This window comes from Falco naumanni, chromosome 7 (genome assembly GCF_017639655.2).
Source record: "Falco naumanni isolate bFalNau1 chromosome 7, bFalNau1.pat, whole genome shotgun sequence".
In the NCBI taxonomy this organism is placed as follows: domain Eukaryota; kingdom Metazoa; phylum Chordata; class Aves; order Falconiformes; family Falconidae; genus Falco; species Falco naumanni.
This window is the reverse complement of record NC_054060.1, coordinates 20,351,435-20,375,147: the sequence shown is the minus strand read 5'-3', so window position 1 is coordinate 20,375,147 and position 23,713 is coordinate 20,351,435. Positions and strand designations below refer to the sequence as shown.

Below are 23,713 nucleotides of genomic sequence, written 5' to 3'. Positions count from 1 at the left end.
AGGTATTAAAGTACAATATAGTACACTTTCACACAGGTCTAGAATCTACTATATTTTTAGGGAAGCGGTGCACAAATGCTACTTAAGAAAAATAAAAACTCAAAAAGGTCTCTGCTTGGATGCAAGTTTGCACATCTCAGCTCCGGTGTCTACATTAAATTTAGTACTGGAGAGGTGTGCGTTAGAGGCTCTTGAAAGACTAAGATTCTATACAATAACTGGATAGGTATGTAATAATAAGATTCTAGTCATTCAATGAGGCAGCTCTGCAGCCACGAGACAAGTTCACAACCATATTCACTCATTGCCTAAGCTAGAAACAAAAACATTCATGAGGAAGGAAAAGTATGAGCAGATGACGTTTGTTATACAATTGTTACTCAGAACTTTTGAAATACTTGTAGCTCAACTATTCTGACTATAAAGTCCACACTGAACCACTCTGGTTTTGATGGTATCTAGTATGGTAAATACACTCTCAACATAAAGAATATTTTCAGTTACCTTTTAAGGAATGTGAAAAAACTCCAGCATTTAAAAACCTCATAGGAAGTTACTTATTCTACACTGAGATTTATCCAATCTTAAACAGATTATAAAGTGTTTTAGGAAAGACATTCAGCAAAATTAAATATTTTGCATTTGGTCATACAGTGAATCTGAGAAAAATCTGTTCTTATAACTCTAAAGAACATGTTAGCAGTCATCCTCTGTTTTGCAAGCGAAAGCATGGTCTTCTGAATAGAAAAAAAAAAAAATGTGTAGGTTTGGTCATCAGGAAACTCAGTAATAACAAATGTGGATTCAAAGGAGAGGAAAGGAAAGATTCACACAGAAGACTGAAAGAACCCTGACTTACATAAATCTCTAATAACGATGCCTAGCTTACAAACTAATGAATGGAATCAGTAACCTGAAAAAGACATTTACTATTTATATTGTACTTCAATTTTTGCAGCTCCAAACCAAATATTTATACTGAAAATAGATGGAGGAATCAGCTTTTCCCCTAGTCTGTATAGTCACAAAACCATCCTGCACAAGGACCTTACTTAAAGTGGGAAGCAATTATTTAAATAGCAAATTCATAAATCAGCATATACAACTGCAGGAATTCTGGGCTCTGTAAACTATTAAAGTAATTAAAAAAACCATACTGGATCATTACTAAACCAAAGCAGCATAAAATTCTCCTCTTACATGCAAATATCAGACAGTGAGAATACATTACAAAATAATTCACTCTTCTAAATACCTAAGTTCATCCCATCAAAACACAAGCATAAGCAGATAAGCTTTGTTGCACGCATGGTTTTAATAAGTTCAGAATATTCTGAGTTTAGAAAAGAGGAATAATTTTCACAGATGAAAACTGTCAGGAAAATTCAGTCCTTGTGCTTTAATTAACATTATAAGAAAAAAAACTCAGTTTCTTAACATCTCGCCTACAAACCAACACATTCAGTGCAGACTACAATGTCAGCATTCTACACTCAGAGGTAACTGTTTAAAAAGGCATCTCACTCGTACTGGTCTCATCTTGGAAAAGACTTCAGATGTCGCCTGAAGGATAATCAGCAACGTAAACCAGAGACGATAGGATTTTATAACTAGGTCTCTGTGTGTTTGTGTGTACGTATAAAAAAGATATACCCTCCTGCATTATTTTTTTTTTGTTTTACCTGAATAAAAGCCAGCTTGCACAGCACTATCAGGTGACTGACAGACAGTCAAAGTAATACACTACGGAAAACACCCTGGCTAAATTGCCTGGCTGTTTTATGTAATACACAGCTTTTAAATCTCCATCAATCTGTGAGCCTCTATAAACTTTTCTAGTGGAGCTTCAGCTCTTTAGTTAATTCAAGCTTATTCATAAGGGGTTTTTGCTCCTATCCTGTTTCACAGTTCCCTTAGCAGTCTACAAATCCTGGCATTTTTGGCCATCAACTTCTACTTTACAGAGAATTACCCCTCTCTTGCTTGGACAGAAGATAAGAGCAAAATGAGCTCAACTGAAGTCTTTCTTAGCAAAAAAAAGACTCAATTGCTTCCAAGCACAAGATAAGGTAATGTTATGAAGTGTTACTTGCACAAGATCTATTGGTGCTGACAAATAATTTATCTCAAGTGACTGTTTTCCAGATATTTAAATAACGAGCCTTTTATGTTTTACCCAAGAGATTTCATATGTTTGACCTTTTAAGATTTTAAAATGCCAAGTTCTGTAAGATTCCATTAGTTGTAAGGTAAGACAATCTATGTATTGATAAAATAAAACATTTTGCCATAACTTCATCCTTCAGCTCATATTTTTCTTTTAGGGATTTTACTTTAAGTAAAAAAGTTACATTTTTACTGTAAGACTGATATTATCTTTTCCTCTTCAATTAAGTTATTAAGACAAAAGTAAGTCTGTGTAAGATTTAAGTGGCAGAGAAGAAATGGTTTCTAATATTTCATCCCATAAAAATCATTTTTCAAAAATCATGAAGTATTAAAAGTAATGTCCTGAGGCAAATTTTCTCCTATAACAGCATCCCCTCCTATATTTGTAAAACCATCATATATCTTTGCCCTGGTGACGAAGGACACAGAGAAGGCAGAATTACTGAACAACTTCTTTGCTTCAGTCTCTACCACTGCCAAGGCCAGCCCTCAGGAATCCCAGCCCCTGGAGGCAAGAGGGGAAGTCTGGAGAAAGAAAGACTCTCCCCTTGGTCAAGGAGGATCACGCTGGAGATCACTCCAGCAAACCTGACACCCACAGATCCATGGGCCCCAATGGGATGCACCCCTGAGTGCTGAGGGAGCTGGCAGATGTTATTGCCAAGCCACTCTCCAACGTCTTTCAAAGGCCATGGAGAATGGCAGAGGACTGGGGGAAAGGTCACTCCAGTCTTCAAAAAGGGCAAGAAGGAGGACCCGGGAAACTACAGGCCAGTCGGCCTCACCTCCATCCCTGGAAAGGTGGTGGAACAGCTCATCCCGGAGGTCACCTCAAAGCATGTGGAGGAAAAGGAGGTTATCGGGGTAGTCAACACGGATTCACCAAGGGGAACTCATGCCTGACCAGCCTGATAGCCTCCTGTGATGGAATGGCTGGTTGGGTTGATGAGGAGAGAGCGGTGGCTGTTGTCTACGTTGACCTGAGCAAGGCTTTTGGCACTGTCTCCCACAACACGCTCACAGGTAAGCTCGGCAGCGCGGGTTAGAGGAGCGGGCAGTGAGGTGGGCTGAGACCTGGCTGAACGGCAGAGCTTGGGGGGCTGTGACCAGCGGCGCAGGGTCGCGCTGGAGGCCTGTGGCCAGCGGTGTCCCCAGGGGTCAGTGCTGGGCCCAGCCTTGTTCAACTCCTTCACCAGTGACCTGGGTGGAGGGGCAGAGCGCACCCTCAGCACCTTTGCTGGTGACACCAAACGGGGAGGAGCGGCTGCCCCCCCAGAGGCTGCGCTGCCCTTCAGCGAGACCTGGGCGGGCTGGAGAGCTGGCGGAGAGGGACACGGGGAAGTGCCACCAAGGCCAGTGTAGGGTCCTGCCCAGGGAGGGACAGCCCCATGCAGCAGCACAGGCTGGGGCTGCCCTGCTGGGGGGCAGCTCTGCGAGGAAGGGACTGGGCTGCTGGGGGACAGCAGGTTGCCCACGAGCCAGCAGTGTGCCCCGGTGGCCAAGGGGCCAGCGGTGCCCCGGGGTGCACGAGGAGGAGCGTGGCCGGCAGGTGGGGGGAGGTGACCCTGCCCTCTGCTCTGCCCTGGTGAGGCCCCAGCTGGAGCCGTGCCCAGTGCTGGGCTCCCCGGTTCCAGACAAGGAACTATGGGAGAGGGTCCAGTAGGGGCTACAGAGATGGTGAGGGGACTGAAGCGTCTCCCTGATGACAAAAGGCTGGGAGAGCCGGGGCTGCCCGGCCTGGCGAGGAGAAGGCTGAGAGGGATCTTCTCCACGCACACAAACACCTGACGGGGGTGTCAGGGGGACGGGGCCAGGCTATTGGCTGTGGTGCCCAGCGACAGGGCAGGGGGCAGCGGGCACAAACTGGGACACAGGCAGCTCCAGCTGGGTGTGAGGAAGAACTTCCTTCCCTGGAGGGTGGCAGAGCCCTGGCACAGGCTGCCAGAGGGGCTGTGGAGTCTCCTTCCCTGGAGACATCCCAAACCCACCCGGACGTGACTGTGCAGCCTGCTGGAGGGGACCCTGCTGTGCCAGGGGTTGGGCTGGGTGGTCTCTGAGGTCCCTTCCAGCCCTGACTGTCCTGTCATTCTGTGATTTTTGGTTATAAACACAAAATCTCCTTAAACTAGATTTCACCTGAACCCATTATCATTCACATTCATGATGTACACACAGAGCCGTAACATGTTTCTTTGTATGCATCTTGATTTACATTATTATTGATACTGTTTGTATGGGATATGAAGTTCAGCATATAAAGTGGCTAACACCAAGTCTAGTTCCACATCAGCTGAATTCAATCTAAGAGTGAACTTTGCTGTTGAAAGAGGTGACTCAGAAGGAACAGGCGAGCAGGTGCTCCTTTGGGTATCTTGGCTATAGCACTTCACTACCAAGCATGCGAAGACTTGGAATGTCAGTAATCCCAAAGGTGGATCTGTGTGTCAGAAGAAAGCTTAGATCTCAGTGCCAGATTGTTTTCACTAAAAGCCCAGTGCAGACGCTGTCGTGTTTGGGGCCAGATCAGTTCACAGAACAGATTCATTCTGTGATGACATATGACTGCTAAATCCAAACCAACAAACTCCATGGCAGGAAACAGCCAGATATAGAAAAGCAGATTAAGCTGATGCTAGTGAAACCACACCTGAAGTGTGGCCATCATCTCATTTCTGTATATTTGATTCTTAATAAACCTTTGTAACTCTTTTTACTAATTTTGTAAAAAAGTAAGTTTTGCTTTTACCTTCATTTGGCTTGAATTAAGTCAAGTAATTTCCTAACGTAGGATGGAGCTGTTCTAGAAGCATGGTTATCGTTAAAATCAGGATACCGAGACAGTGACATTCTTTAGCAACATTAGAATATTGACACTGAGTACCCAGAGGAAACCAAGGAACCTTATGTTCAGGAGTTATTAACGCAGGAAACTGCGTAAAAAAAACATCTGCTGGTAAAAAACAGTAACCAGAAAGTCTCTCCACTGTAAAACAGGGCAGATGGGTCAGACCTGGGTGCCTGCAGATCTTAATGGTAGTTTGTCACATCATGCAACTGTGCTATTTTTACTGGAGCTGTGCAGACAAGAATACAAGTATAATCTGTAACATAATATTCTGCTGAAATTTCACTATTTAAATAATCACAGGAATTAGCACTTATCACAGATCACACATTCAGCCAGCTTCTGCAATCAATACTCAATTTATGTATGTACATATATGTGACCATAAATATTGCAATGGTAATTCTCATGTCCCCATTAAAATGTCTGGGTGGTTCATTCAGGGTTTGAAAGGAAGAAACAGGCACTGATTTACAAAGGAGTATAAAGAGATGACACAAACAAATTTTTAAAAAAATTAGAAATTTTTCAAAGCAACTATAAAAGGAAACACCGCTCAATATCAATGCAAGGCATGATCCCGACACAATTGAGCATACACAAGACCAGCAGCCACTGTTATTTTCCTTGTCCTGTTTGACAGACTGGAACAAGATCAGTTGGTGATATGCGTGCAATTTTCCTGTTCACAATGCAAGTCACATAGCTGCTACCACCAAAAAAGCACAGATGACTTTAGAGGAAACAAGAGATTATTACCCCACCCTCAGTGAAGAGGAGTGTGAAACCTACATAATGTTATACATGAAGGTGTATAATCTTAACTCTGGTACTCTACTTTCTCTCCCTCTGACTTCCCAAACAATGAATACAATTGAGCTTTTGGTACTAAAACATCTGTTCTCTTAAAATCACATTGTAGTTGTTAATTGCAATTAAAGAAGGAGAGTCTTAACACTGGCAGTTGTTTAACTAATGAGCTGTAATCTGTTTTTCTTAGGGGCTTAGTAGGATGCCGTTCTTAAATTTACAGCCAGGAATCCAGAGCTCTCAAAGCCAAAAAGAAAGTAAAGGTAGAATTATAAGTGAAAGTTTAAGAAGGTTTCTGAAAAAGTTATTTTCCTAACTACCTTCTCTTCATTGAAAAATTCTGAACATAAAGCTGCACTCAGGCTATACTCATAGGAACTCCTGTGTTTAAATCTGCTAGTGCAAGCAGATATGTCATCAATTCCTTTTATAAAAGACTGAGTTACATTTTAAAAGAAATTTTATTTTGTGCTTCTATTCTGATTGCTGTATTGGTTAGAAACCTCACCCTGATTTCCAGCATATGTCACTTCTACTCACTTCATATGCTGACAATGTCCTCAAAGATAAACAGTTCTTTTCTCTCTCATTAAAGTTTACTCTACTGACATATTTGCAGCAAGCAACCATATGCTCCCTCAAACTTTAGTTTTATAGGATCAGCAAGTCAGCTTTTTCTGTACAACAGGTTCATGGTTTTGCATCTGTCATACTTTGAAGAATGTCTTTCTGAGAAGTTATTTTCCTGCATTACCTTCTCGTAACTGAATAGAGTTCTGCATTTAGCATTCTGAGTAGCAGTTAATTATGTTTTGACCAGCAACGTCAAGTTATGCTTCTTCTCCACATAGTAAATTCCCACTACACAGTAGGTTTTTGCTCCCATAGTCTCTTTTATCATCATCATTAAAATCTGAGGCAGAGTTTTACTTAATTTTGGGGCCATATCAAATTGTTTTAATTTCTACCTTATCCTTCTTACTTAGTAGTTGTTTTTTTCTTTTTTTTCTTTTTCTTAACAAAGCTGAAGAATATTTAGATATTTATTATATACTTTTTGCAGGATTTTTGCCTGTTCTGAACTTCAAAATATAGATTCAAATACCAGTTTTCATTTTCAGACCTCAGCCTTTAGACTATAGTCTAAATCTCCAAGATAATAGTCACATTGAATTTCACTACTATATTAACTTTATTAAAATATATACTTTGAAATTGAGAGCCACAGACACAGAGTTGATCTGTTGATCCGTAAATTAAACCTAAAATGAATCTGTATTTGTCTCTCAGGCTAGGGTTCTTTTCCCTGACCAATTCTTTCATGGATTCCTTAACACCATGTCCTGCTAGTTTGGTGACAATGAATGAAGCAATGATGTAGGCAATGTCACTAGGATATAACTCACTCATACAATATTCTTAATAATTGCTTTCAATATTATATCTGGGTAGTTGTAATACAAAATGCTGCAGGATTTGAACTTACAATATTGCAGAGCAGTCTATAAGCACACTTCCACCAATACCACGAAAGAACACTTACTAGTCTCTCCCCAAGTAACTTCCATCTGAAATACTCATACATTGTTTTAGCAGTCCCTCATGAAATACTCCATCATTCTGCTAATACTTTGTGTTTCTTTGCAGTCTACCATGACATTACTAAACAATGCCAAGCACCACCTTTGATTCTAGCTTTCTTGAACAGCAACATGAAAGACGTGTCCTTATACCTTCCAGCATAACAAATTGTAACTTCTGTTTCTTAAATAACCTCTACCAAAATAGTTATCTATACAAATACAGATTGAGTGTGTAACATAAAACCATTTTCATGCCTAAAAGCAGTAATTCTGTTGAAGATATTTTTCTTTTTTGCATGTAAGAGTGTACGAACACAGAAAACACCAGCTACTCCTCTCTTCATCCCACATTTCTGTCTTGGTATGTACTCATTACTTAAAAGTGCAACAAACTGTTAATTTTTCTCACAACGCACCTTTAGGGTCAGTCTCACAACATTGCACTCTTGCAGTGGGTTCAGTTTCAGCGTTTCTCCCAAGTTACTGCAGCCTGATGTTTGATGCTGCATTTCACAGCACACACAGACGCCATCACTGTCGAATTTAATCTGTGGAAGAAAAAAGAAAAGTCATAGAAAGTATAAATCAACAGAAATCCACTTCCCAAAGATTACATTTACACTTATTGTGACAGTAATTACTACTAAATGCAAAAAGATAATCTCTGTGCAGAATCCCCTGAAGCAGAACGTCTTCCACTGGCCAATATAAGATATAAACCCAGGTAAAATACAGAAAGACAATACCAAAGAAGAGTTACTTTCTATGCCTTGTTTTGAAAAAATATTTGCCTTCCAGAGGCAGATGAAACCAGAGTAACTCTACTGAATAAATATCAAATCATAGTCAATGGGTAAAGACAAAGACAAAAAGATGGGGGGGAAAAAGTCAGAAAATACATGAAGCTGTCATGATCACAGATGTAACTTACATATACATGGAAAAATAACAACAAAAGAAACTGTGACATATATTTGAGAAAAAAGAACACAGCATGAAGAAAAAGTGGAGAGAAAGGTACATGTCATCTCATATATATGTTTACTTTGGAAAAGTTTTGCTCTCTATTTTCCAGTGTTCAGATTGCCTGGAATACAATAAGCATTCAATGTTTTCACATTTTAAAAATCATTACGCATTCTATTCTTCAAAGACCTGCATTAAAGCACTCCTTGCTAAAGATTACTGAAACCTGATAATTCTCAAAAAGTAATCTATGAGTGACCCTACAATAGTCCTATTCAGCTCAATGAGATATTTATTATACTTCCTCACTAAAAACAACCAACAAAAAACCCAACAGAAAAATCATAGCAATGTTTATATTTCTGCTTCCTTCCAACACAGACTTTTTTAAACCAAAATTTAACTCCATGCACTTTTTTACCTCATCTGTTAATGTGAGCTGTCATTGCTCTAAAATTTCTTGGTAGGGTATTTCTGTGCTTTTCCCATTCCCATTTCTGCAGGTTATTTAAAGGACTAATAATGGGATACAATACCTTACTTCTCCAGGTCACTAGTTGCAATTCAAACTGTTAGTATTGAGAAAAGTAATTGGTATCACATGGGAGTTCCTTGAACTATGAGTTTAGAAATATCATATCTCAGGTTTCTATACCCCAATAACCAGTAATAAGAATGACACTCGTGAGAAACTTCCACAACTTTCCATGCAAAGAATAAAAGATTCAATGTACTATTCAGACATACTCAATCAGTCCTGTATTCCTCCAAAGACAGAACTACAGTGGCTGGGTGCTGAGATCTGAATTGCCATGTTACTCTTTCACATTTAAAAAAATATAAATAAAATAAAAATTTAAATTTTCCAGACACAAATGCAGAAAAAAATTGCTCATGTAAATACGCATTTACTATTTTTAATTCAAATCCTCCCTAGGATGTGGCCAATTTCCCGAAGCAAGGCAGAGAGCAGTGTTCCTTGTAGAATTACCTCGCAGTGTTATATGCGGAATCATTTCAACAGAATGTTTTCTTACTGGTTAAGACCTTGAAGAATGTTTAAATTGTTCATACAATCTTATAGCTACATATTCAAATATGTGTATTTTTTAGTGTCATCCCTATCAGGCTTACCTAGTACTATCTGCTTACATGCTGGTGATTAGAGCAGCAGTTGGATGAGCAGAGATATGAGTCCATTAAAAAACCATAATAAACTTTAGCAGATGAATGAATGCTTGCCATATACAGTTATGAAGGCATGCTCAGGGAAGTATGATATCTCAGTGGGCTTCAATTGCTGAGACTCCAGATTGCCCTCTAGCCAGTACAATTTGTAAAAGGCTTTAAAAAAATAAATTTACATTAAAAAAATGTAAATCACACTATTTCCCATATATTCAAAGGCAGTACTGGAAATAATTTTCTATGGCAACCCACAGAGCCTTACCCTAAGCCATAGACACTGAAAGAAATAAAGAAAAAAAATAATAGTTTGAGCACCTTTATAATAGTTGTGGTGTTTTTTTCTAATTAGCATATAATTTAATTCAAATTATTGCTTTAACAATTTCAGACAGTTTTTTTTCAAATCTTGTAATCTTTCGATATTCTTTTTCAAAAAGTTAAAGATCTGAGCAAAACACAACTACAAGTTTCATGATCAGATAACCTCAGCTTTTCAAATCAATCAAAAATATAAACCACTAAAAGCCACTGGGGAGGTCTTGCTCCTGAACCTCTCTGGAAACGGTGTCAACCATTAGACAAACACTACAGAGAAAGTTCAAAACTTACACTTTGAATTGAGAGATTGAGAGCTGTGTCAGGCTCAGCAGCCAGAGTGCTACAGCACAGCCACTGCACTAGCACCAGGCATGCAGCAAATCGATAGCGCCTGCAGCTGCTAGAAAGTTTCTATGAGGAAAATGGATTTCAGACAAAGTTATCTACTGCAAGATTCTCCATCTATGAGAGATTCTCAATTAATTCTGAAAGATGTGATGGAACCCTCCCTTTGCAGTGCCCAGTTAACTTAACTCTCCCTTTAATTCAGTTCAAATAGTTGAGAATTGTTTACATGGAAGTTCCTGCAAAACACAGGGACACCTTAAAAACCTGGTGCATATCCAAAACCATCTAAGACTTGCAACCACACTGCAAAACAAAACGCTATTTTAATCTCATGTATATGTTTCTGGAAAGCTTTTAACAATTTGCCCTGTTGTGTACCTTTTCCTTCAAATGTCTGTGCAACGACATCTTGGCTAACTTGTGTTTCTGGAACGGGTGCAGTACAAAAGGCCGAGCATGTCGCTGCGTTCCTGCTTGCGATAATACAGCAGCTGAAAGCAGTCCGGAGCCCTCATGCTCCAGAATGCTCATCCCTGCCCTACTCCTGTCTCACACTTGTGCAGACAGGATTAAGAATTCATACAGCTATCCCACCACCACCTAAACAGTGTCAAAATTAGATTTTCTCCTCATGTGTGGGAGTGGTTTATTTTCAGTCCAGGTCAGACCTCACTGTGTGGCTTCCTAAATACAGACAGTAGCACAAACAACAGAGCTACATTGGTCCAGGGAGGAGCTGGGATTATTCCTTCCAACTGCAAGGCTGGAGTTTGCCAGCCTGAGACACAATTGCATCAGCAGTGCCTCTAAAGCCATGCTCTTCCTCTTCTCTCTGCCGTGTTTAAATTTCTTTTTGATTGGCAGAGCTCAGGAATAAAGCATCATCCACTTCATCCCCTGTACATACTCCCCACTATCCCGCACATATTTGCATCCCACTTTGTGATTCTTACTCATGCTAGTAAGCATAGTCAGCAGTCACAGTATAGTTTGTGTACTTTCATAGTTATGACCATTGCACGGTACACCTCATTCAAACCATATTTAAGATTTGAAACATCAGCCTAAGCTGCCTATATGTATAAATTGTCTTTAAAGTTTATTTTATCTTGCCAAAAAGTAGTACTATTACTTCAGAAGGGATGAAAACCATTAAAATCTGACTTTATGTAGCAGAGAATCAAAAAAGTAAAGGATCCTCCAACAACAAAGAACACGGAGAACTTCAGACTTCTTAAAAATATATACACACACACACACACAAATAATGTTACATTATGTTACAACATAGCACATATATGTACATTGTACAACATACAACAAAGTAACAAAAATATGCATAGACCAGACTTTTCATCTGTATCAGTCAAAAGAATTCTGCCTAAGTAGTTTGTCTGTGTCTTAACAAAGAAGAAATTACTGCCGAGTGCACACACATTATTAACAAAAAGCACAAGTTAGGGATGAACTAACAGCATTACTCTGCATTTCACCCTTTCCCTACTACAAATGTAAAAATTCCAGTAAAAAAGATTTTCTTCTAAATTAACCTTCAGGGTTTGGTTTTTTTGGTTTTTTTTAATAGAGAACATAAAAACAGCAGGACAAAATTTAAAACCAAAATATAAAAGTTCAAAAGTTAAAAATAAGGCAGTGAAGTGCAAGAAAGCTTCCCTGGTATGTTTATAAGAAGGAACTCGGATCAATTATAGCAGCTTATGCAAAAAGAAAGAGCAGGAGGATCCAGTAAAGAATAAAGTTGAGTGGTAGGGAAATAGCAACAGAAAAAGCTGACAGGCAAATAACAAAAAACCCCAACATATACTTTCCTGGAATTTTAAAAATTGTTTTTTGGTATGCGTAGAACTGAACACAGCTACAGCACAAAATGGAATACAAAGCAACCTCAGTTCTGGAACCGGGCTGTGCCATTCATCTCTGTGTGAACCTGCACTGGCTTTGCTTTTCTTGTCTATTCCAGGTGAACATAATTTGGGAGAAAAGGAGCCTTCCTTTATATGCTACTACAACCACAGGCTAATTTCCGCTGTACAGCTGAAAAATACATTATAAGCCATCTTTCTGTACAGACACTACTGCTACTCTTCTGAATAATAAGCAGCTGTAAATTTGATTAAAACTAGATCATTTATTTGTAAAAGAGTAAGGGACTTACAGTGAGACAGGTACACCCAGTAAAGACAAATAAAGACTAAGAAATAAAACATCACTAACAGAATTCTATCTTGTGTTGTAACAGAATATAAATTAAAATATACAGATTGCTCTACCCATGAATGTTAAACACAATTTTTAGAAATTATTTTTGAAGAAGAAAATTATAAGACAGAAATATTGTTTCTCATACACACATTAATGAACAGATTGAGTGTGTAACTGCTCTGTACGCAACCTACTCTCACTGACTTAAAGCAGTATCTTGACGTTTTGGCTGAAGGATCTACAGCTAATCATGGGGAAAAGATTCCAATTAAATTTTCATAACAAGCCATTAAAGGTACTGCTATTTTTTTTTGTTCCTCAGCGTTGTATGTTGCTAAGCTGCAGGATGAAGAGCACAAATACTAAATTCAACAATTACACATTCAAAATACTAACATATGCTGAGCACATTTTTCATATTCACACAAAAATATATATTGTGGAATCTACAACAAATCCCCAGTGTTTAAAGCCAAATCAAACACTTGTGTCTTATCCTTCTTCTGCAAAAAGCTACTCTACATGTAAAATGCTTCTGAATTTGAACTCCACAATACAGTAGATACCATTATCACTTTTAAAGCCACATATTCAGCATGAATGAGTTTGCCAGAAATACTACAAGTAAAACAGAATTTATTTTGAATTTTACTTTTGTACTGTATCTGGAAACTAACTAGTATATTTTTGTCTGGTACAGTTACATGGGATCTCAAACTGCGTGTCTACAAAAGATGAATTTTGACTCCTAGAACTGCATTGCCATAAATGTGTATCCTAGAAGGCAATCAAAAGATTTGGAACTCTCTGATAACATATACTCAGTCACATAGCACTGGACTGCACAGATTTACAACACTGAAGTGAGCTATCTAAGGAATTAACATGAAATAGAAGCTCAGAACAAGCTGTTAAGGAAGTGTTATTTTCCCTTTTTGAGTGAAAAACAGTAATAAAGTAATTAAATGTGTTCAACATAAGACGTTACCAAACTAAGTCAAATCCTGCGCTTAATCATAAAGCAGTGTTGTTCACTACAGTGCATCTCTCCCAGTGGGCGGTCTACCGGAGCAGAGCTCTGGAATTTCATACATATGAGCACTTCAACGTGGCAATATAAAATGTATTCATGTGTGAGTCCCCAACCTGACTGAAACGTGATTTTGAGCAAGGAAAAACTAGAAAGTAAAGTCTGGGCAGAAGAAAGTGTATTTTTTTGGAAACAATTATGATATGATAATCAGGCACAATGAAATTAAGTCGCTCTCATCTAGTACGACACACTGAGGCAAAGCTACTGAGTATTTCATCATGCTCTGAAAATTGAAACTAGCAGTTTGAACATTTGCTTTATCTTCTTTTGCCAGCTCAGTGTTTTACTAGTCCAGAGGAAAATTTGGAAATTCCATTTGCAGCAGGAATGAAAAGCTCTGGAAACTACAAATGAAACATAACTGTTGGCTTTTCATTTACTAGCAAAGTACACTGGCTCTGGAAAATACGCAAAACACTATTTGCAAGATTCTTGCTTAAAGTGACAGTCTTCCATGAACCTGGAGAAACAAGCAAAGGTTTCCTTTGAATTCTGTCACAAGAGCACAGATGGGGAAAGCACCTGCCCAGGAAGCTCCTACATGCCCACCCACCAAACTCCTAATCCCCAAATGCCCACCCAAGGGCAAATCCCCCTGCGAACCCCTCTGCCTGCCAGCTGAACCCGTTTGTTTGATACCATGCCTTACCCTCGCTGTTGATTAGAACAAGACTGGAGAAGGCAAGGCAAAGGAAGGGAGGCAAAATAGACAGTTAAAGAACCCAAAGCTATTTTATAGTTCAGATCAAATATGGTCCCATGAAAATCACTGAATCTATGATATTTTGTACAACACTCCATTTCCAAGTGGAAAACATCCCAAAAAACTGAAACATATTTTGAAAAGCTGAAGAACAAAGGAAGAAAAACAATTCTTCCTGAAACAGCTTCTCTTTCTTCTTCTAAATTTCACCTTATCTGAAATTAATCTATTCCTTTTAATTTTCACCCACAATCTGAGAATTCAACTGCACAGCTCGGTCATTGCTTATTTCCACAGTAGTCTTCCCATTAGAAGTGGTGATTCTGACCAAAACTAAGAAAAGACATGGGGCTCATAACCAGGACAGGTCACTGAAACCAGTAATGAAAAGACTAAAAAGAGGTTTTGTTGTCTTAGGTTTCTGTCTTGGTAGTGAACATAAGCACTGGCTGGAACCAGTGCTTTGTCTATGAATGTGCTAAATAAGCAGAATTGTGCTTATTTCAACTTTCTGTCCCTGCAATGCCACTTCATTGATTCTCATTAACTTGGTTTTCTTCCTTTTGTCCTACACTTCTACTACAGCTTGTATTAGGAGAAATTAAAATGGTCCCTTTCATTAATCTGCAACTTTCTGCTTGGTGCAAAGACCTATGAGGAATCCTAACACTGACACATTACCACAATACACCCCAGAACAGAGATCACATACAGCTAGGTGGTACTATTAAATGGTAGTGTCAACGTGTTTAAATAGACTCCAACAAGCACATACACAATCACAGTTATCAGTAGGGTGAGTAAGCAACTGAATTGTAGGCTTAGGGGTTTCTCAGTGGGCTTTGTTGAGTAGCCCCGCTGCTAAAATGGCAGCCTAACAGAAACTAGAAAAGCAAACATACACAGCAAGATCCACGCATGCACTAAGCTGCAACACAGCATCACCAACAGGACTGGTTTTACTACACACATTCTTCTCCACCTGGGACAAGATTTGCTGTTTAAATTCTATTCACACAGCTTACTGGACATCTGTCAAAATCATGACAACAATGACACCGGTTACTACTGAGTCAGAGGAGAAAAACTGCACACACAAGTACAAACGGCTCCCCTCAGCCATGTACACATACACACACTTTTTTTTTTTTTTTTTCAATTTTTCAAGTCAAATGTCAAAACCCATAAGTAGTTAAAAACATGCTGGTTCTGAAATAATTTATGTATCATACAGTGCAGAAATTCTAGCAGATTTTGCCAACAAATTAAACAATGAGCTACTGAGCAAAGAAGAGGTAAATTCATGCTTCCAAAATTCCAATGTTCCTCGCTTTTTTTTCTTTTGGACGTTGATACTATCCTACATAAGAGATGTGGCACGATGGCATTGCTTGAGAATGTGGAAAACAACATATCAACCAGCAGCAGAGCATGATACCTATACATAAGCCCAAGATAGTCATTACAATGATGCTCCAGGTCAAAATACTGCATTTGAAAATTTTAACAGATAGGTTGCACGATATAGTTACCCAGTTGCATTATATAGTTAGGAAAGCATTCATTCTGAGAGACTATTACTCTTTCTTCCATGAAGATACAAAGCTATTTTGTAAGTCTTCAGGGCAAGTTCTGATATAAACGCAGTCCCTCAAAGTAACTTCTAAACTAAAGTCCTAATAGCAAAGCAAGGATCTCAAAAACAAATTAGCAAGGCTCACTTCAAAGATCTTCCACAAAAAATACCTATGATACTTCTTGATTTTAATGAAAAAAAATCAACAAACCCAACAAAAGGCTATTCTCCCAAAGCTTTCCAAAGGACAGCATGCATCTTATAACAGCTCCAGGTTCCACCAGTTGATTTTTCCAGCTCAGCAGCATGATTCCAACTCCCCATCAAAATGAGAGCCAGGAACTTTATCAAGAGTTTCCTAGATCAAATATTTTATAATGAAAACCTTCCCTTCCTCTCTTTGGGTCACTGCTGGTTTTCTACTGCCTCAGCTATCTGGCTCCATCCATCCAGTTCTATAAAGCCCCAATCACTTGGAAATCTCAGTCACTGCAGAAAGCTTAGCAGAATACCCAAGCTCTTGGAGACCACCTGATTGATGGAGCTGCAGACACCCCCTTGTGAAACAGGACGAGTGACAGGAAAACAACACAGGCTTAAAAGCTGACTGAACAAGGTGAAGGCATGTGACAGGTCACACCCAAGTGGCTTCCCGTTCTGTATTTTTCATATGCCTTTTGAAATATTTGCCAAAACATTTTATATTATTTTAACTTCATTTTGTTAATTTTGTTGTGTGCAAACAGCAGCCTGAAGGGTTTCACTGGATGAAACCCTTAGAACAAAGGAGTAAAGCCAACGGCTGAATAGAAGAGATGCACAAGCATTTTGTGGTAGTCACCTGCTGGCATTAGAGAGAAAAATGTCTTTTTAACATTCAAATCAATGTCTTGGGGTGCATAAGTGCACATATTCCTAATACTTGATGAATGTTATGAGTGCATACTCATACAGTTTAAATAGTTTGATTGGTCTACTGAGAGCCAGATTATACTAAAAAGAACATTAATGCACAGCCATAAACATTCTCCAGTCCATTTGTCAATCTTTCAATTTAATGTCAAGTGTTTCCTGATGTTATGGCAAGGGGGACATAAAATTTTTTTATTATTTACTTTGAATCAGAGATTTCAGACATGGGTTTTTTTCTATAGACATCTTCATAAGTTTAAGTCAGAAAATGCGTTAAGACTTTAATGTATATGTACTTTTTTCCTGAAATAACAACATAAACCCTTTAGGTATACCTACTTTTAATAATTTAGAGCATGCCACATCATGATAATTTTTATTATTCTGTATTTTATTAAACACAAGTAATACAAATTTGCTTTGGAAATTAAAGAAAAGAACTAATTTAGATTGGCAAATAAAATATTAACATACGCATACCAAAACATTACTATCAGTATGTCTGTGAAATAAACTGGTGGTATAAGGAGGTACGGGATGAAATCCTGACACTGCAGGCATGGAACGGTAATCACTACATCGCTTTCACGTGGCCTGTATGCCACCTATTCTAAGTGGCATTTGTACCATGACGTGGAGAAGAAAGTCTTTCTACTATACCAGTTTGCTTTTTGAGGTGACAAAACACTGTAAATACATTAGCATTTTAAGTCTCAGACTTCTCCCAACATTATTTTTCACCTTGTAATGCCTATAGATGGCTCTACTGAACACATACTGTTCTGAAAATCAAAGGAATATGTGTATAAAACCAAACAAAAAAGAAAAATAAAATCCATTGCCCTTTATAAGAGACTTGTTTTTCATTACTCACCAACTGACATCCTTCCAGGGACTTTACCAGCTGAGCGTTCTGACAAGAGAGAATGGAACCAGCCAAGTTCAGCATTACGCACACTGCAGACAGCAGCATGAAAAAGGTTATCTGGAAAAAAACCAAACAGCCTATTATTCTTCACTGCACGAGACAAACAAGAAAAAAATATGATTTAGATGTTCAGGAACTTCCACCCTGTCACACAGTTACATGAACTTATTCATTTTAAAGAAACAAGTATACTATTTAATCTGACAATACAGAATAGAATCATTGACTTGTTTAGGTTGAAAATAACTTTAAGGTCATACAGTCCAACCGTTAACCCAGCACTGCCAAGCCCACCACTAAACTATCCTTAAGTGCCACATCTGCCCACCTTTTCAACACCTCCAGGGATGGTGAGCCCAACACTTCCCTGCGCAGCCTGTTTCAAAGCTTGACAACCCTTTCAGGGAAGAAATTTTTCCTAATACCCAATCTAGACCTCCCCTGGTGTAACTTGAGGCTATTTCCTCTTGTACGGTCACTTGTTACTTGGGAGAAGAGACTAACACCCAACTGCTTATTAACTTAAACAGTTAACGGAACTTCTACCAAAAATAGGAAATTGATTTCTTTTTATTTGTTTTGTTTATTTTTTATGTTGCCAATATTTCAATTGCTAACCTTGCACTGCAAATTTTCCTGGAGTAAATCCACATTATTGGTTATATTATATGCTTTTATGAACCATAGACAAGTTCCTGAAAAATCGCATCTTTAAAGAAACCCTGATTGCCTTACAGAAAGGAGTAGCCAGGTGTGCAAATGGACATCAAAATTTGTTTGATTCCCAAAAAAATGTAATCATCAGTAACTAATGTCAGGTTTATCTATCTTTACAGCACTTTCTCCATATGAGCATTCATTAACGAGAAAAATTCTATGTGCATTTCCAAAGTAACCTCTTCCTCTTGTCACGCACAAGACAAGAGAGAAGGATCCAGCACTGTCAAAATCATGGAACAGCTCTTAGAATTTCTGTTTTTCTAAGTCTCACAATCTGTAGAGAAGCTGCGTTTAAGTGACAGCCACCAGTGACATGGTCACAGATCAAAATACTGAAGCTCTCTTGCACACTTGTCTTCCCAGTTTTGCTATTTTATGCCTCACTTCTCAACGTCCTGGGCAAAGCATCACCTAACTGGGCTGGGCACATAGTTAGAAGGGAGAACTTGAGTCCTACACAAGCCTTTGGCAACTACATTGCCTCCCACAGAGCACAAGGAGCCTAATAAAAGCAATTTAAATATTTCCAGCATCCATCCTTAACGCTTCTCAGCTAAATACCAAAAAAGCTTTCCACTGCAGGAATAGGACACACCTGTTACACTGTTATCACAGCTTTTGAGGTGAAGTTCACCACCATGCTGGGAACCACAACAGAGAAAAGGAGGCATAAAACCATCAATTACCACATTAACAGGCATTAAAAAAATATGTTCATGTGCTTAACGTTTTTATCACAAATCAGTCTTCTCATTGGCACAAGTAAGTTAGTAAAGATAAATGTATCTATCACTCTTCAAAGGAGTGGTCGTTGTGGATTATGATGGAGAGTCAACACATTATGAAACACTGATGTTAGATATGTTATTCATGAAATTAAGTTTGTCTAATTTCCATATCAAAATTTCAGCTGATTTGTGAGCTACTGAATGTTTGCTCTAATGGCTCATTGTGGCATACTTGCAGGAGCAGTATGAAACTTTTAGGAGGGAGTATAAAATGCAGTTAACCCAATTACCAAGGGTAAGAGCTTACACTGAAGAAAACACAGAATTCAGTGTCAGACACTGAAGGGCTATGACATCTTATTGCTGCTTTAAAACTACAGTATTATGTTCTTTACTTTTCTAGCTATGACGTATAAACAAGATAAAATATTCCTAGAATTCAGGAAGATGCATTAATATCATGAAGCTCCAAAAGCTTTAGAGCTACCAAGAATTAGTATGTAAACAAAAATCAAAGCCAACTGATTTATTATGACATGTTAGCAGTAAATAGGAGAAGTCAAAGCTGATACGCTATAAAATGCACTCTATAGAAGAGATGTTAATAGGACTTCCTACCTAAATGTTACCATAGTCCTAAACTAATTCTACAAAACTAATTAGTTCTGCACTGATGCAATGATTGAAAATTATATAACAGATCCCAATTTGAGATGTCACCTCGCACCTGAAATAACAAACTAGCTTAATTGTCTTCATGACCTTAGACTGCTTATTTAAATTTTTCCAGTAACTTTGAGCTGCCGGTTACATCAAACAGTTCTCCTGGCTTTCTCATAATTTCTGTCTTTAAGAGTAAAACTATTTAAAGATCAAGTCTTCACAGCAGTTTCTATTTAATCATCAATTACATTGTTTCCCTGCAGAAGTCTCAACTTCCATAATCATATGATTATATGATTCTCTCCCAGAACATTTCCCAGGCTACTCCACCATCACAAAGTCAAAAAGCCTGATGCAAGACTACAAATCTCAAAACCAAACCCCTCCATCCAAATTATTAAAACAATGCTGGTGAATTTTATGTCGGTGTCATGGAATTTCAGCATTTGAGTTTAATACAGGTAAAGCTGGTTTCTGAAATTCCTACCATAGCATCAAAACCAGTTACAGCATTAAAGACAGGGAACAACCTTATCTTTCCTATTATTCTGCCTATTCATGAATCACTGCCTCAATGAAAGTTTAGGAACTGGATCACACTAACAAATTCTCCAAGTTCTTTCAGATTCCTTCCTAGTCAAAGTTTCTGGCTTGCTTCAATTCTAGATTTACATGTAAAGTTGGACTGTCAGTAAAATGGCAATGTCAACACAAAATCTTTTTGCAGAGTGGTTTGAAATTCATTGATGAAAAATCGTCTTCAGAAGGGTACGTGTTATTTTCGCCATTTGAATTTTGGCAAGTCTAGATTCATGCTATTGTTTTCTTACTAAACTTTTACAAAGTTTCAGTTTTCCTTATCAGTTGTAAACAAAAATGTTGTATACATCAGACTGAATAAATAATTAGTAAGTAAACCAATTAATGAAGAACTATTTGTGATTTTGTCTTTAGCTAACTATGATGTCACTTTGTTTCAACAGTGCCCTGGACAATTCACCATGATTTTGTTCACAGTCTTAGGACTATACCAAGACACTGATGTAGGTATCTTTCCCCTCTGTGCTAGAAGAGTTAAACTTCCCAAAACTTCAGAGAAAAGTCAAAAATAATTTTACAACTCAACTAATTTCTCAAGTTATTACTCTGTATTCCTTCAGAAAGCTGGCTGAATGCACAATGTAAAAAAGGCTGCACTGGTCCCATGCTATGGCAGATCTGAAGAGCCATCCCAGAATATAAGGAAGGGCAGAGCCAATGAGGCTCCACTTTATACCCCCTCACAGGCAAGAAAAATCTGGCTTTGATTTGCATTACTGAAATTTTCAAATAGAAGAACATTAACTTAAAGCAGAAATGATGCTAAGAGCAACAGTACTCAACATTATCCTTCAAAAGAGTAAGAATCAACCATAGGATTCTTCTGGGGTTTTTTTCCTGATACAAATGTTAGTAGTAAGACCTGTTATGATATTGTAAGACTGAAATGATACAGTACAAAACAAAAACAAGAGGGTGCCAAATCTCTTTCACTTCCTCCTACTGAGGGAAAGAAAGAACTGTTTAGGTACAGAATACAGAAATTCTCAACCATAATGCAGCTTATGCTGGTGGAGAATGACAAAACAAGAATTTTCATATCGATATAAAACAGAAGTGGAGTAATATGCCTTCAAGGACTAACCAGATTGCCAGCCACCAATATTTATGAAGCTTACCTTTCTACTAATAAAAATAAATGCACTGGCTTATTTCACTCCTTCAGCAGCAACAACAAAGAAAACAGAAGAGAGATGCCAGATGACACACAGTCCTGCTGTTTACTCTGCCCACAACACATTCGTACTTAACTAACACAACTGCTTTATCTCCTCCCCTTTTGTGCTATCTTGTAAGCATAAAAAGGAACATAAAGTGTTACAATGACTATAGTAAAAGAAAAAATTATCATAATTCACATTTCTTTGAATAATATGTAAATACATACTCCACATATTTATACTTTTATGCATTTTTTCTAGAGCATTGCAAATGCTTTGAAGTGATTCCACTGTGTTTTGCTCGCAGGCAAAATTTACTATCTATCTAAAGATTCATGTCTCAGGTAGGTACATTGCCTTTTAAGATAAAGAAATGAAGCACATTGAGTTATTTCATAGACCTGTCACCTCTAGAGACTTCTTTGCTAGGTCAAGTATGTATACAGGTCTTCATATGACTGATCAGACCACTGAACGAAATAAAAATAAAAGGAAAGACAAGCAGGATCACAGAAGATTTTTCCGTGTTCTTCAACAAAATGACCATCTCATTAATTCAAAGGTGATTTACTTCTGAAACAGAGGGGAAACGCTGCCTTTCAGCCTTTCTATGTGTCCTTAGAAAAAGGGCATCCTGAATACAGTGGCATTCAGCATAACCTCTGCTTCTGCGTTATTTGAATTGAATGACACCAAGAAAGAGCCCCCACTATGCACGACTCTACAAATGGAAATACTGCACTCTGGGATTCTAACAAGGAGACTGTTAGCAGCCTCTGGCCCAATACTATCAATTCAACTGTAAAGTACATATGCATTCCTCTGTAAATTTTCTTTTAACATGATCTCTCTGGCAAACAATGAGGATTACTAGAAAGGATGATCCCAATCAAAATAAAAGGGTTTAATTATTACGAATGCTCAGATAAGCCTTAATTATTTCTGCAGTATCAACTGGATGCAAAATATTTTGCAAAATACTAAGAGATACCATAGCATACTATGGTATAAGTAAGATGGCACATAGGGTACATAAAGAAAGCAGACTAAATTTGGTAAGGAATTAAGCCACTTAAATATTCCAGACATTGGTTTTAATTGAACTACACATTTCTGAAATCTGTTTTAAGGATAAATAAGCAAAGTTCATCAAGAATAAGTTTTTCTCATTGCAGTCCCAACATGCACACTTAAGAAGTGCCACACCATACACATCTGCACAGAATAATAAACCAATTCTCACCATGCCTTTACAAGGGACAGCCCATATAAGGGACCTTCCATATTGAAACAAACAAACAAATAAATTATTTAATCCCTCACCCTAATAGGTTATGTTATCTTTCCACTACAAAGGAAGTTATTTATAGTCCTATTTTCAATAAAATTCATAAAAATTACTCTAGAAATAAATAGAGAGTACCATGGAAATCATTAAGACTAGAGAGGCCTGAATATACTGAAAATGTCTGAAAAAACAGTGCAGTTACTACTAATTTTCCCTACTCTGATCACTGTTATTCATTTTTCACATTTCTGACACAATGCTATTTTTGAAAACTGAATAAAAATATTTACGGTGTAATTTGGAAAGCTTCATCACGGGACTATACTAAAAATGAGGAAAGAACTTTCACAAACATCACTTCCTAGTAATGTCACACCAGAATTTTCTCCAATGTTCTCAACTTTCTTAAGAGGACAAAAGTCTAAAAATGTATGTGTATATGTGAAAATATGTAAATATAATTATTTTACAGACTGCATACACTACCAGAAGAACATTTCTTCTATCAATGTCATAATTCTGCCTTGTATTTTTCAGTCACCATAGTCTGAGCAATAAAACATGAAAAACTAATCTGAAAGACATCTATATTCTCCAAAACTCACTTGTTGGACATTAATACTCAGATTAAATCAGTGTCAAAATGTTTGTTAAATCACATTGCAAGAGAACACACACAGACAATTATACTATGCTTTAGAACACCATCCAAGACTCTCACCGTGCAACCTCTTTCAGGAAGGAAGGATTTCCAGCAGCAGTACTGAAAAAGTTAGGCAGTCTGTCAAAACAGAGAAACTCCCCTAGAAAAGTTCTGATGTGCAACTATGAAAATGTACTGCATTTGCATTTTATAGAACAAAAATACAAATCAACAACTATCTTCATGGTA

At 37.9% G+C, this 23,713-nt stretch overlaps 1 protein-coding gene across 4 annotated transcripts in view; it reads right to left on the bottom strand.

Moving 5' to 3' along the window:
• FAM189A1 (family with sequence similarity 189 member A1) overlaps nucleotides 1-23,713 on the bottom strand; it is a 146,492-nt gene that overhangs the window by 39,267 nt on the left and 83,512 nt on the right. For all 4 annotated transcript variants that reach the window (XM_040601787.1, XM_040601789.1, XM_040601788.1 and 1 more), the window contains exons 3-4: nucleotides 17,609-17,719; nucleotides 7,824-7,955 (exon numbers count right to left, since the gene is read on the bottom strand). In XM_040601787.1, coding sequence (XP_040457721.1) covers nucleotides 7,824-7,955; nucleotides 17,609-17,719 — 243 coding nt within the window. The remainder of the gene's footprint in view (nucleotides 1-7,823; nucleotides 7,956-17,608; nucleotides 17,720-23,713) is intronic.